The sequence below is a fragment of the Leuciscus leuciscus genome (genome assembly GCF_965113295.1).
Source record: "Leuciscus leuciscus genome assembly, chromosome: 4".
In the NCBI taxonomy this organism is placed as follows: domain Eukaryota; kingdom Metazoa; phylum Chordata; class Actinopteri; order Cypriniformes; family Leuciscidae; genus Leuciscus; species Leuciscus leuciscus.
Genome location: NC_138728.1, coordinates 51,821,178 through 51,837,285, shown reverse-complemented (window position 1 = coordinate 51,837,285; position 16,108 = coordinate 51,821,178). Strand labels below are relative to the sequence as shown.

General features: G+C 38.8%; 1 protein-coding gene and 1 long non-coding RNA gene across 5 annotated transcripts in view; both read left to right on the top strand.

Annotated features, from left to right (window-relative positions):
* The window catches only part of LOC309497025 (uncharacterized protein), a 73,451-nt gene that overhangs the window by 54,464 nt on the left and 2,879 nt on the right, over positions 1 to 16,108 (top strand). For 2 of the 4 annotated variants that reach the window (XM_082167282.1, XM_082167281.1), the window contains exon 2: positions 2,813 to 2,969. The exons of 1 other annotated variant lie outside the window; for it this stretch is intronic. In XM_082167282.1, coding sequence (XP_082023408.1) covers positions 2,885 to 2,969 — 85 coding nt within the window. In that variant the 5' untranslated portion in view covers positions 2,813 to 2,884. Of the gene's footprint in view, positions 1 to 6; positions 2,970 to 3,298; positions 4,267 to 16,108 lie in introns of those variants that run through there. One more of the 4 variants, XR_014205312.1, reaches the window with a different exon arrangement.
* On the top strand, positions 9,557 to 15,834 carry LOC309497097. Its single transcript, XR_014205379.1, has 3 exons — positions 9,557 to 10,629; positions 12,139 to 13,485; positions 14,120 to 15,834. It is a non-coding gene; the product is annotated as an uncharacterized lncRNA (long non-coding RNA).

Sequence of the window (16,108 nt, the reverse complement as noted above, 5' to 3'; positions counted from 1 at the left end):
TTTAATCTATTACAAATAATTTACAAATGCCTAAATATTAATTGTCTGTATAGTCTGTATTCCTTTGTTATTAAGTAAGGGATAATGTACATCCAGCCGGTGGTTCTCTCAGACTAACCTCCGACAGGATGATGAGGCGGAGTGTACATTATCCCGCTTATTACACGGCTACTTGTCACATAAGTAAATAATTAGACACGAAATATTGATCTGTGTTGAAATATCTTATCAGCTTATCACAAAGAGAAACTAAATGGACATTTAGCAAGAGATTCAGTATAGTCATTCACTTATTACACAGCATTTCACCACATAAATCATTTTGGGGATAAGATACATTGATTTCAAGATTAAACTGTTTTAAAATGGTACCTGTTTGTATCTCATAATGAACAAAACAATAGTCACCAAATGGCCGCCGCTGCGTTTGTATGAAACAAGAGAGAGCGAGTCCACCATACTGGATGGCATAATTACTGTACACAAAATATTGATTCGACTGAGTTTTAATATTTTAAAACTTTGAGCTTTTTAATATTTAAAAAGCTCAAAGAATCATGCTTAAAGAAGATGGCCATCTTTAAATATCTGCAAAGGCCAGAGCATTCAAATCACATAAATGTATATTACATGTATAGTCTCTCACTTCATTAGCTTCTATATTAGAACACTTGATGATTATCTAATCAAAATAACAGCATGTATTGCAGTGATAAAAAAGGACTGAATCGAATGCGCTTCAGATTTGTTTATGTTTCTGTCGGCTGCATGAACATATCAATGTTGAGAAAGCAATCACATCACTAGCTTGAAATATGCAACTTCGCCGGCTAATGAATGCATAACAGTGACCAGCTGGATATGAACTAATGCAAACAGATGGTAACAATTGCGACATAAAACATTTGGGTCAGGTTTGTGCGGTGACCGGGAGGGGACTTGAGGGGACAATATATAAACTCGTGGGAATGTGATAATATGATGTTGCCACGAGATATTAATTAGTGGGAACGTGATAATAAATCGGGGCCTCGAGATCATATGTTGAGGGAATGATATATTTTTCAGTTGGGGAAGTTCCAGCGATGGCTGAACACTTCTGCAATGGCACGCCAGTCCTCCATGCATGGTGCAGGCAGGTACTCAGGTAGCAGGGCATCCCAGATGGCAGCTGACACCTCTTTCACCACTCTTCCCACAGTGCAGTGGCCCACCCTGTAGTTGCTGGATATCGTCCTGAATGAATCCCCTGTTGAGAGATATATTAATTTACATTTGCATGTAGACAGGAAATAGAAATTAACGGTGGGACGCATTATTTCTACACACACACACAAACGGTTGCTAGGGGGTGATGGACGGTTTGTAGTTGTCACAGATCGCATATCGAATATTGCATTATTAAATGAGCTTTCGCATATCGCATTTTTCTTCAATATCGTACTGCCATAATATATATATATTGTTTTGAATTGAGGGAGTGAAACCAGCATATGAATGAAAAATATCAGTATTCTTTCAATAAAGAAAATAATAATGATGATGATGATGCACAAATAATTACTATTTGTAGTAATCATATAATATAAACACACTTGTATCACATGTTCTCACCTGTACCTCCTCCGAAGATAACCACAACACATAAAGAGTGGGAGGCCCATCTATGCCATGATCTACTAAGGTACCTACTAGATTGCTATATAACGGAGTTGGTGAGAGTGGCAACTGCACTGTGAACACCTCACTTGCCATGTCATCAACACCAGCAAATGCAACCAGGTCCTGTCAGAAGCAAAATAAATGATCAGTAATTAAAACAAAATCAATATCTTTTTTCACGGGTTATGTTGAGGGAACCACACCGCCGGTCAATACTGTAACCATATACAGCAGTCGGAGATGGAGATGACATTTTACTTTGAATTGGGAATGTCATATAAAGATATAGTGCGGCTTTTGAGGTTGTGGTCAACCTAGAACTGTAAGTACTTTGACAGAAGACAAATTCTCAAAAAAAGTAAAACATTCAACAAAATCATGCACATCATAGATGTCTATACTGTATGTGTGCTATATTAATCTCCTCAACCTCCACGATGAGACGTGTCGTCCATTATTGTCGTCTTTTCAGGTGCACTCTGAAGTCCATCGCCTGTGACACCACATGCTTTTACTTATGATTGTCAGCATGACATCTGTTCTTTTAGTAATATATATATATATATATATAATGCATGCAGTGTGAACCCGGCTTCAGCCTCGACGGCAAACACACTGCTGTTCTTTCTCTGCTAATGCAGCATCTAGTCAACAAATTAATTACTTTATAATGATATGGCAATATGTACTTTAGTGTTCTGTATTCATACTGTTTTTCGCTGTCAGTGTTTTAAATGCGCATCTGAAGTGTCCGCGCTCTCCGTATAATGTGTGATCTCCATGATGTGCCCAGCCTTATGAGTTAACGTAAACAACTTGGCCAGTGATAGTTATGATTTGTCCTCTAGAGGGCGCTATCGCTCTGTGTAATGACAGCACACTCTTCTCAGCCGCTCCAACAACAGACGCAACCCGGAAAAACTATCGGTGTGGATGTTGCCGATAACGATATTTCCACCAATTAACTATCAGTACCGATATATCGGCAAAACCGATGAATCGGTCGAGATAATTTAAGTCCATTAACTCTCTCTCTCTGACTGACTCTCTTACCAGTGAACTGAACTACTGAACTAGATCTGATTGACACACACTCAGAGATTTAGTTTTGAGTGTTTTTCTTTCTGTTAACTATTCTCCTCTTAAACAGGACAGAGTGTCCAAACACACAGAAAAACTCCTGGTGAAGCGACTGAGATCCACGTGACACACTATTATAAAGATGGCGTTTATTAAAGAGGAGAGTGAAGACGTGAAGATTGAAGAAACATTCAGAGTCAAACATGAAGATACTGAGGAACAAACAGGTTAGTTTCATTCTCAAAGTCTTTCTTTAGTTGTTCTGTGGCATGCGTCTCTTTATCTATATTTATGCATGCAACTCGTGACTAAATGAATGGCGTCACACATTAAACTATTTTGTGTAACATCAAACCCAATATCTAGTTCTGAATTAAAAACACTGAAAATCGTTTATTTCTAGCACTTAATTATGCAACAGTATCTAACAAATACATTTATATTTGCAAATGTGACTGATCAACTTTACATTTGTTGTCTATTTTAGATTTTTTACTTTATCATCCTCAAAATCACTTTATCAAATCAGGGTTTGTAATCATAGCTTTCTTTACAGGCATACAGATGAAAACACCTTTATTTCCTCAAAATAATAATTGCTGTAATGTAATATGCTGTTTTAAATGTTTGTCGCATTTTCGTGTGATGGAAGCACATGGAAGCTGACAATATTAAAAATTCTTCATAAAAATGTTCTGCAAGACTCCCATTTGACAAGTGTTTGACTGAAGTCAGAGGGTCTTAAATAAGAAAAGGATCTTGATATTTTTGGTATTATCAACTGGCCGGAATTTGAGATCGCAATAGACGTGAAGGACTATAATGCGTTAAGAGCTCGCTCAAGTACTGCGGAGCTCAACCATTTAGTGCTTTGTAAGTAATCAGCAAGATTTTAAAATGTATATGATGTTTAATAGAGAGCCAATGCAGTGTTGACAGTCTGGACGTTGAGTCATATTTGTATATGGGCGTATACAGTCAGCCAATGGGTGAGGACAGTCTACTAAGTATCTCATCACTCCGGGGAACAGGAAGGGGGCCAGAGCAAATTACAGTGCCTGATATCGTACTTGCGAGTTCACACACCTCTTTAACGTTAATTTTAGTGATCTTCGACTGGCAAAGTCGAACATCATTAGTGCTGACGTGAACAATAATCTTAGAAAATGTATGATTAGCATTAGCCAGCACTTTTAAATTTGCTTTGATGTCAGGCGCTCTGGCTCCCGGCAAACATGTGACTATGGTGGCTGGTGTCTCTATTTTCACATTCCATGTGATAGAATCGCCAATAACTAGGGCACATTCAACAGGATTCACAGTGGGTGTTTCACTGAGTGGGGAGAACCTGTTTGATGTTGTAATCGGAATGGAAGAGCTGTGTTTTGTCCCGTCTCACCATCACCCAGTTGCGCTGCTGCACGGGCTCTACTTCAGCCGGAACCGAACAATGTACATAGTTCACATTAGTCATTCACGCTAGTCGCATCCAAAGCAGTATCTAAAGCCCTTGTATTCTTACTATCCTCGATTAAAGTCTGGATGCGTGTGTGGCGAGCAGGACGAGGCCGAGGGCCGTGAGAGAGTGGCGCGAGGCCGGTGGCGTGATTGATAATGAGCGACACCTGCGTGACGCACCGGTCTCATATCTCTCACGGAGGAGCGGAAGCATAAAGGAGGAGCGACGACTGTGAAGAGTGAGAGAGGAACAGGCCTGGGGCCTGTTTCAGAAAGGAGGTTAAGTGAAAACTCTGAGTATGTTAACCCTAAAATGAGGGAAACTCTGAGTTTTCTGTTTCAGAATGGGAGGTATGTTAAATCTGAGAAAGCAGAGTAAGTCAAGCCTGTTTCAGAAAGAGAGGTAACTTATACTCCGAGTCAGTTACCATGGTAACTTACTCTGTGAACCTAACCTGGTCGGGAGCAGGTTTTCTTCAGTAAACCCAGAGTTTCTTTCGGTCTCCTCCCCTTTTTAAAGTGGAAGTGGTGTTTAAACACCTCATTCATTCTTTCAGTACATTTTTATTAATAAAATTAATCTTTTATAAAAAAAAAAAAATATATATATATATATATATATATATATATATTTTTTTTTAAATAAGATGAAGTCTATATAACTCCTTTACTGGCAACTGAAAACACAGTAGTAGATTAGAGTTACATAATGTAGTTCTAAACAAATTCTACAGAATTAAACTGTGGCATTTACTGGAAATCACTGAACTGTTCATCTGTTCACCAGAAGTTGATGGACCGTCCTCCTGCTGTTCTTCCACACTCTGGGGGCGCGGGGAGAGATAAGAATACCCGTTTATACTTAGATTTAATCTTAGATTCTATAGGCTACTCCACATAAAAATGTGAAAAAATCTGAATGTGTAGATTGTTTGATGTGTAGACACATAATATTAACATTACCTCTGTAGGCCTCTCTGTGGCAGCAGAAACTCTTTATCCCCATGTGATGAGCATTTGGTTGAGTATAACTTTATAACCCTATTTGTCATAATTTCTGGTGTATTGAGTAGGCGACTTACAACTGCCTGGGGTTCTGTTGGGACAGGAGGCTCCAAAAGACAGATATTACCATCAGAATCTATTGGGACCAACAAAAATCCTAACCCAAAGAAAAATAAATGGAAATCTCAAAAATAGCCTATATAAAAAATAACACATATGTAAACCTCTTACATTTTATGAAGGCCCTTGGATCTTTGGGACTGGCTCTGAAGTCCGTCCAGGAATTCCCTCAGCCAAAAATGCTGCTGCACTGCTAGACACTGGATGCTTTAGTTATTTAATATGTCAAATGTTTGTAAAGTCAGGTAGCCTACACCCATACTATGCTCAAGCCTTACTTGACTGAATTATGTTTTTATATTAAAATTTCAGCTGCTGCCATGTTCTTTTAATGCCTGCCGGATTGCACCTACATGAAAATTAAAATTAGGTTGAATAACATACTGTTCTTCCAGTTTCACCTCTGATATTATAACAGTTGGGCAAGTTACTTGTATTACTAACTACAAATGACATCTTCAACATTGTAATTAGATTAATGTAATAATGACTATCTTTAGAAATTATTGGTCTACTTATTACTAATTACTAAATCCCATGTCAACCTTAAACACTTGAACAATACAAGGAGAGACAAACAGCACTTTTAATGCTTTCAAATAAACAATTGCATGAATTATTCTTGAATTGACCAAAGTGTGTAGAGGGAGAAGGTTACATTAAAAATATAACTTTTAAAAATGTATGTTAAATAGCCTATACAGAATTGTTCTATAGTCTAATACAATTACATCAGATTAAACTTTAAATTACAGAAGAATTAAGAGTAATCCCTTTAATTAAATTACAGTATTTAGATTACTTGGTAATTAATTACACCCATCACTGTATAACAGTAATTAAAATGTGAAGAAATATGAAGACCTCTTTTTGTCTGGCGCTGTTGCCATGGTGACTCGTAATATCTGTGCTCCATTGATAATGGCTTTTTATAGTTGTGGCGCACGCGCTTAACTCAGAGTCAGTCAACTCAGAGTTGATTGAACTAACTCATTTCAGCTGTTCTGTAACCGAAAACTCAGAGTTTTCCATCTCAGGGTAAGTCAACTCAGAGTTCAAGTTTTAACTCAGAGTTGGTTGAACCTCCTTATTGAAACAGGCCCCTGGACTTATGTTTTGTTTGTTTTATTATATGTGACAACAGTCGTCTGTCCCCCCAGCAACTCACTCCAGCGCACCGCCTCGAGCGTCCATGGCGACGGACTCTCTGAATATCATTTATTTGATTGTTTGAGTTAAACATACCAAAATAATTGACTAAAAATCCAACAGTTAATTTTATCTAAAATGTACAGTTATATTTAATTTTTTTCACTAAAAGAAGTATTTGACTAACCAATTATTTATTTATAATACACTTAATATATTTGTGAAATTTCTATCAAAATATTTGAGAATGGAGAATTAAACTGATCTGTTTCAAGAACCACAAATATTACTTAATTCAAATCAATATTAATATTTTTAACACACTCTTAAGAAATTGAGTAAGTTTACTCAATTAAAAGAATGCACCCCTCCCCCCACCCTCTGACGTGACGACAACTCAATGGTTGAGTGAGCGCGGGCTGTTTGAACTCTCTTCAGTCCAGAACAGTTCTTCTCTTCTCAGCGTCGCACAATTGGTGCATTTCCTCTGTGAAATTCAGGTGTGTGTATGTTTTATTTTGTGTTTCATTTGATAAAATCATTACTGTGCTGTAAATCATTTTATTTAATGCAAAACAACATACTGGGATGCAATGTGAGTCACCTAAACGAGTATCACGTCTGTCTTTTCGCTGATTGAAATGCCTGATGGCTTGCATAAAACACATGACTTTATTCCTAAAGATAATGAATATAACATTAACTAATTTGGATGATAAAATATTCTCAGAACTGTGCATTGTTTGTTGATTGTCAGGTTATGGAGTTGCAGCATCTTTCGGCTATGAGTGAAATGCAGGACGGCGGTCTGAAGTTCGAAGTTCACCTGAAAGTCAATCTCTGGCACGAGAACCAGCGCTGATCCGGTGGAAGTTGGATAACAGACCGGTTGATTACACTTGAATTAGGCTACCTGAATGTTTAACCCCCTGAGGTCTACGGTATCGCCGGCGATACCAGCTCGCTTTTTTTTTATCAATGTAAAAGAAACTCATAAATACTCTGTTGACTTTGATTTTCCATAGGAGTTTCATACATCAATCGATTCTGTTAAATGTGTATTATTTTTGTGTATACTCACAATAAAAACAAAGTGTTGTGCTTTTTGCCAAATAAAGAAAAATAAACACGAAGCGAGTTCTGCCTTCTCTCTGCCAGTGAAGTCCATTCTGAAACGCGTCCGAAAATGAACAATAACTGAGCGAAGACTCAGTCAAACAGGCATACAGACACACAGGCATGAAGCTTGAATTCTCTTATTTTAAATGAAGTAATTTATATAAAAAACAAATATTTTCATCTTGTGAAATCTGTATTAAAAGAGAGCGATTCCAGTCGAGCTCATCTCATCTCATTACGTTATAATCGGCCCCGCCCACGGAGAGCGCGCGCTATTCAAACGCAAATGACTGAGACGATCCCATACAAACTGTGAACGCCCACATATCAGCTCGAGAAAACACATCAAGTTTATTCAGATAAGTGTAGTTGTCTATACTGTCTCGCAGCGCTGTGAGGAATAATAATAATAATGGAAAACTTACCTCAGAAGTGCTGGTATTTCGAGGAGCAACGGATGGAATAATGTAGTAAGTTTTTTTTTTCATTCTCAAGTAAATCGCGTTTCTGTGTGAATGAATGAACGCAGAGATGCGCTGTTTACCACAACTCGCAAAAAGACGGTTTAAATTTGAATTGTGTTTCTGTGTGTGAATGAATGATCTGCTTTTAGCAAACTATTTTGCTATACTGATTAAAATCGACTGAAATGTTGAAATAAAATGTATTTGTATAAGCAACGTATTAAACTGCAAATTAACATTTATATTTCTTATAATAAAAACGAAAGACCTATGTTACAGACATATGAAAGACAACATTTCGTTGATTAGTTTTGGATAGATTATACATTTTTACTGTAAAATATCTGCCAACTCAAATAAGCCAATATTTGTTTGCCAATATTTGCTCATGTTAAATATAGTATGTTTTGTCAAAAATAAAGTAATCAAATAATCAATCAAATCCTTAACTTTGAAATATGTATGATAAAATGTATACTTTAGTTTTTACAAAGAAAGATTACACTTGAATTGTTGTTGTAATTGTAACCTTTTTAATAAAAAAATATATTTACAAGGTAGATGTAAACAAACTATTAAAAGGTAATAAGGTAATAAGCCTTTTCTTTAAATAATTTTTATTGTGTTTTATTAGTGACAAATTTGGGGAGAGGATAAATATTCCAAAACTGAAAATACAGTATGAGAATTAACTGCACAATTACTAGACATGTTTTCCTTGGATATTATAGGCCAAATTGCAAGCACAATATGTGGAAAAATAAAAAATAATTGAGATGCTTCCAACTGTTGCTCTTGCATTCTTGTGGCTCAGTGACTCACCTGAATGAAAGGGTCATTAAGTATGCAGGCCCCATTGTCTCCTAAGGTGTGAACCACTAAATATGCATGATCGTTGACGCCCACTCCGCATATTGCCTTTCCAAACAGAAAGTGCTTTGCAAAATTCAAATCAATGTATTGTGTTATGTGAATGATAAGGGCAGGATGATTTTCACATCATTTTGAAGAAAAAACACTAGGCAATGACATCTATTAGACAAAAGTCTTATTGGCACATATTTAGTATGTGTTTTATGGCCTTATTTCAGAAACTTTAGTTTTTAGTTTTTTCAATAACCACGCATAAACATTATTCTCTCAAAAATGCAGACATGTACATTCTTGTTGCTCACATATTATGGTAGCCCTGTTTGTGCTAAATAGTGTGTAATTTTTTTTTGCCATTAATATGTTTATAAGCAACTGAAAAAAGCACAAATGTCAGGGCATGTCAGAACATCTCAAGGACCCCAAAAACACCTTAGACCCCAGAGGGTTAAGGGCGCTTTCACACTAGCACTTTTGGTGCGCACCCGGGTTCGAATGACGTCAGAGTTCGGTTCGTTTGGATGATGTGAACGCTGTTTTCCGAACTCGGGTGCGCACCCGCGAACCGTACTCGAGTCCGCTTAAAAAGGTGGTCTGGGGTACGGTTCATGTGAACTCGGGTACGGTTGTGAACCGCTATTGATGGCGTATAATCTGGTGTGTGCCTGCGTGCGTGTGTGTTTAACAACAGTAAAAGGGTCTATATACACTTACCTTGACGAAAAGCGGGATTGACGCACTGCAAGCAGAGAGATGATTTCTGCTTGCCTCCACAAAAATTGTCTTCGGCGGGCGGGCGGACATCCCGCTGTCTTTGGAACGGTTTTAATACTTTTGCGGCAGACAGACGCAAGTGTGTTTCTGTATCTTTTCTTTGAAAACAAAACCAAAGGTTGAAAAAAAAGAAGAACAAATGTGAAGCGAGCAATTCTATCCATTTTGACGCCTTTTCATAGCGGTTACCAAGCAACACGAGTACGCGCCAGCTGCAGCTTGATGACGTAAGCGTACCGCGGTTCGGATGCAAATAATATAATGTGAACACAGTCCATCGGGGGAGGGGGGAGCAATCGAACTCGGGTTCGGAACAGGCAATCGAACCAAGTGTGAAAGCACCCTAAATGTTTAATTTTTACTTCGAAAATGTTTGTTACATGAGTTTAAATGTTGGCAATATTGTATACATGTTAAAACAGTGTAAAATATGCTGTATTGATGTAACGTTACTCATCGACAATAAAGGCCAATGTCATGTATACCGATGGTTGTATGGCATACTATTTTACAAAGGTTTAGAGAAAATAAAACAGTTAATATTACTCATAAATGTTTTTTTTAGGTTTTCTCTCAATTATTTCTACTCAATTAAATTTTTTTACCAGATGTAGTTACTCAGATCTACTTATTTTTTTAATTTACATTGATTTCACTGCTTTAAAATTGAATCAATATTTTTAAGTGTAAAAATGTTTCACCAAAAAAACAAAATTGTAAATCATAGTAAAACTTTTTAGAGTGTACCACCAGTGCCACTTTTGAAGAGTTTATAATGTTAACTAACTAGAGTTTATAAGTAGTATTCAGTTAAACAGAGTCAGTTTTGGAATGTTAAATAGTTGAAACAGATAATGCATGTGGTGTAATAGTATATTGGATCCCTGCGTAAACCCGTTAAGTGCCGCATTCTAATATTCCTGCTGCTGTCTGTCAAGTCAAGTCAAGTCAAGTTTATTTGTATAGCGCTTTTCACAATACAGATTGCATCAAAGCAGCTTCACAGTATTAAATGAAAATAATACAACAAAGTTTGTTTCAAGAGGAATTTATTGATTGATAAAATTAAATTAAATATCCCCAAAATATCCCCAACTGAGCAAGCCAAAGGCAACAGTGGCAAGGAACCGAAAAACTCCATCAAGTGACCTAATGGTGTCCTAAAACTCCATCAGGTGCCTTAATGGAGAAAAAAAACCTTGGGAGAACCCAGGCTCAGTCGGGGGCCAGTTCTCCTCTGGCATTGGATAGAGGCCGGATTGTAGTTTGAACTGTAGGATTATATGAATGCCTGGCTGAAGAGATGCGACTTTAATCTAGTTTTAAACTGGGAGAGCGAGTCTGAGCAACGAACAGTATCAGGAAGACTATTCCAGAGTTTTGGAGCCAAATGTGAAAATGCTCTCCCTCCTTTGGTGGTTCTGGATATCCTAGGTATGACCAAAAGCCTTGAATTTAGTGATCTCAAAGAGCGCGATGGATTATAGGGCGATAGAAGATCCGTTAAATAGACTGGAGCTAAGCCGTTTAGGGCTTTATAAGTCAGTAGCAATACCTTGTAATTAATACGGAACTTTATAGGTAACCAATGCAGTGATGATAAAATCGGTGTTATATGATCATATTTTCTTGATCTCGTAAGAACTCTAGCGGCGGCATTTTGGACTAACTGTAGCTTGTTTATTGAGGATGCAGGACAACCAGCTAATAAAGCATTACAGTAATCCAGTCTCGAGGTCATGAATGCATGAACTAACTTTTCTGCATCAGAAACTGATAGCATATTACGTAGCTTAGCAATGTTTCTAAGGTGGAAAAAGGCTGTTTTTGTAACATAAGAAATATGATTTTCAAAAGACAGGTTGCAATCGAGTATAACACCCAGGTCTTTTACTGTAGAGGATAAAGTAACAGGACATCCTATGATGTTAAAGTTGTATTGTGCGAGGTTTTGTGGGCGGTTTTTTGAACCGATAAGTATTACCTCTGTCTTGTCTGGATTTAATAAAAGAAAATTACGCGTCATCCAATCTTTTATATCTTTAACACACTCTGTCAATTTGGAAAATGTAGCGTTTTCATCCGGCCGTGATGAAATATATATTTGAGTGTCATCAGCATAACAATGGAAACTAATTCCATGTTTCCTTATAATATTTCCAAGTGGCATCATATATATTGAAAATAACAGAGGGCCTAATACAGATCCCTGCGGCACTCCATAGTTTACTGGAGTTATGATCGATTTTTCTCCATTTAAATAGACAAAATGGTAGCGGTCAGATAGGTATGATTTGAACCAGCTTAGTGCTTGTCCTTGAACACCAGTATAATTTTGTAGTCGATCTAAGAGTATTGTGTGATCTATAGTATCGAACGCAGCACTAAGATCAAGTAAAACTAGTATTGAGATACAGCCTTGGTCAGAAGCTAAAAGTAAAGTCATGATAATCAAAGAACAAAAGACAAAGAAAATGACTCTCTGCTCTCAACTGAATAACTTTAATTGTAAGCTTAAATCTGTGTTTAAATTTTATAATAAAGACTATCCAATGTTTTTGTTTTTTTTTTACATTTGATTACTTTAATTTCAGAAGTATTTATTACCTGAATAATAACCTACTCTTGGTCCCATCTGAAAAACTTTTTTTTAAAAGCCTTTTTTATTTCATATCTCTCTTTATTCTATTGGATACGAGGATAATTACTTGAACACAGCTGACACATATGAACTAATAATGACGGTATCTATGGAGAAAGACGAGTGGCGGAAGTCAGAACAAGGAAACGCGTGACAAATGAAAACAAACTGAAAGTCCATGTACAAAACTAAACAGAATGGTGACAGAACACCCCCTCCAACAAGTCAAGTCACCTTTATTTATATAGTGCTTTTTACAATACAGATTGTTTCATAGCAGCTTTACAGTGATAATAGAAAAAACTGCAACAAAGTTTGTTTTGGATGTGCAGCAGAAGAAAATAGCGTAGTAGTCCAGCTTAAAGGACAAGTTCGGTATTTTACACTTAAAGCCCTGTTTTCAGATCGTTTCTGATGAAATACAATGGTTAAGATTGAAATTTGGACAAATGCTGCTGGCCCGAGAATTTTCGGTTTCTGTGGTAGCACAGAAGAGTGTAGCACACACCTCCACAATGGTTGCATAGGTGCACTGGAATAATCCTTCCTAAAACGCATTAAACTTTCGTTTACAAAGACGTGAAACTCACCGAGTGGTCAGGGGTGTTCACTGATATGCTCACACAAAAATCGCTGCAAAAGATGCTTTCCAACAGGTTTTATCGTAGTTTTTGTCCAACTCCATTGACTTGTATTGGATGAAAAACTACGATAAAACCTGTTGGAAAGCATCTTTTGCAGCGATTTTTGTGTGAGCATATCAGTGAACACCCCTGACCACTCGGTGAGTTTCACGTCTTTGTAAACGAAAGTTTAATGCGTTTTAGGAAGGATTATTCCAGTGCACCTATGCAACCATTGTGGAGGTGGGGGGGTGCTACCACAGAAACCGAAAATTCTCGGGCCAGCAGCATTTGTCCAAATTTCAATCTTAACCGTTGTATTTCATCAGAAACGATCTGAAAACAGGGCTTTAAGTGTAAAATACCGAACTTGTCCTTTAAAGGGGTGGTATAATGCCCTTTTCATAAGATGTAAAATAAGTCTTTGATGTGAGCAAAAACGCATCGTTTTGTGTCTGTTCCTTTAAATGCAAATGAGCTGCTGCAGAGGGCGGAGCTTCCACAGCTTGCACTCACACAGGCCCCGTTTACACGAGGGGAAAACGCAGATATTTCCCTGCGTTTTGGCCTGTCATTTACACGAAAACGCTGTTTTTATCCCAGAAAACGATTATTTCTAAAAACTCCGGCCAAAGTGGAGATTTCTGAAAACGCCGGTTATGTGTTGCCGTGTCAACTGGGAGAAACGGGGTTTTAGGTTCTCAAACGTCACATTATGCGCCAGAAAATGCTTACGTCATGTGAGCGCCCTATGTTTAGAGTTTGTTCCATACTGTCTATGAGTTTGTTTGGCTACTATTTTATCATGGATGCTGTTAAAGTGGTACTCATTTTTACTTTTGTGAAAACGCTTTTGGCCTGTTTGCATTTGCTTCGCTGTCTGTCCACACGAACGAACCTCGCGCCATGTCTATTGTTTTGAAAGGAACAGGAAGTCGCTCGTGCTATTCGTCGTTGTCGATTTTGAGGATTCTGATTGGCTTGCATGGCTTTATCCTTCTCCTTACACTGCCGCCCCTTTGTATTTATGCGGGTTGATGTAAACGACAACTTTTTTTGAAAACGATGTTGTGTGCACGATGTTATTTTTGAAAACGGAGGGGGAGAAATATTCGTTTCTCTAAATACCCGGCTATGTGTAAATGTGGCCACAGACATGCACTGAAAACTGAGTCAGACAATGATGGAGAGACTCAAGAATAAGTGACAACATGTAGAAGCAACAGGACGTTTCTGAATGGTTAATTTATGAATTTATGTAGCTTGTGTGTAGTTATCTTCTAGTCATTGATTAACATATTCTGTCTTGATAATCTATAAATCGTGTTCCGGGTGCGGGGTTTATGTAAATTTTAGGGTTGGTGATGTCACTAACCCGGGAGGAATGACATGTAGTCCCAACCAGCCGTTTGTTGTAGTCCTTAAAAAGTTATTTATTTAAAAGCAAATTTCTCCCTTTGCTTTGAACTTTGAGCATTGTAATGTTGCAGATGTTGTTTATGCTCAAAAAGCAATATTACACACTAACTAAACTTAAACAAGTTAAAGCATAGTCAACCACCCCTTTAAAGCTGCCGTCGGCAAATTTTTTTTGATCATATTCAGTGAAATTGACACTATAATCCGACAGAACAACATAAATAAGATGGTTTTAGAAAAAAACCTGAGCTTCTAACTCCACCTGGAGCGTGTTATTTGTTTTGCAAAAATCCACCGCTCCCGGATCATCGGGTCCAATCAGCGCAGGGGGGTGTGAGAGCTGACTGTCAATCACAGGTCGTGCACACGCCACAGATCCCCCCTCACTCGCGCACGTTAATATCACATGCACACGCCATGCCTGAAGTTCGCCTGGAGATTGTATGAAGCGTGATGGCGGAGAGAAAATCTACTAACAAGCTTCCAATTCCTCGGTAATTGCTATCTATGGATAGATTAGCCAGGGCAGCCTACCTCCGAGTCCATGGTGTTGATAGATGCTGAAGAGACGGACGCGTTCACAGAAAATCAGGTACACACGCACAGTGACGCACTGACGAGCACGACCTCGATGGGAGGGTGCTCGCTGGTAGTGGGGAGGGGCATGAGAGTTGTAAACATTCAAAATTTTGGCTAATCGACCCAATCTGCCAGACTTGCCGACTGCAGCTTTAAGTAAGTTAAATGATGGTTCATTTTTGTTGTTAAAACGTTATTCATTTAGTTCATTTATCTACACACCTGCTCTAGAGAAAACATTAATATCATCGTCCAGCTCAGGTCAGTCTCATATAATGGAGTAAATGCGTGCAGATCAACCTCGTGCTGTAACAGAGTTATACATAGGATGGAGGGGGATCTGGAAGGGGGCGAAAAGATGCGGGGAGGCAGAAGAGAAGGGATGGTGTCAGGATATGGCGAAGGGATGGGGATGGCAGGACAATGAGACCAAGGGATGGTGATGGTGGGACAACGAGACCCAGATGTTGAAGGTGGAGCGACGAATGACCAAGGGGGAGTCTTTGGGACGAGGGAACCTGGTGGAGTCACTAGGCAGAGCGTCCCTGGAGGAGCCAAAGGTGGGACGAGCCAGGACGGAGCCGACGGGCCAAGATGGAATGAGGGAAACTGAGACCAGAGGTGGAGCTGCAGGATCCTCTGGCTCAGGCGCTGTAGATGGATGTGCAGCCTGCGGCTCGACGTTTCAGCAGGGCATCTCCAGAATCGGTTCAGGGCTGCAAGCTTCTAGCAGCGGCGGGGCTGGAGGACTGGCTGAGCTCTGTGATATCAGACTGGAGAGGATGGTGGTGAGTAGGGTACAGTCCACAGAAATCAAAGAGAAGAATAAATCAGCGTCCATATCATTCATAATGCTATCTTTAAACATCGATGGAGGAGATGATACAGGGCGGGCTTGGGTGGGAGGAGATGATACAGGGTGGGCTTGGGTGGGAGTAGATTCCTCCTAACAGCAGCCAGTCCTCTGTTCCCGTTCCCTCAGCCGTTGATGGCTCACACCCCTGGTCAGACTCTTCTGGGGCGATGGTGAGTGCTGTCCTCTTGTCCTCGGGCTCTGGCTCACTCGTCACAGTGGGTGGTCCCACAACGTCTGCGGTGGGCTCTCGTGTATTCTCCGTGGTGCAAGAGAAGGAACAACTTATGTA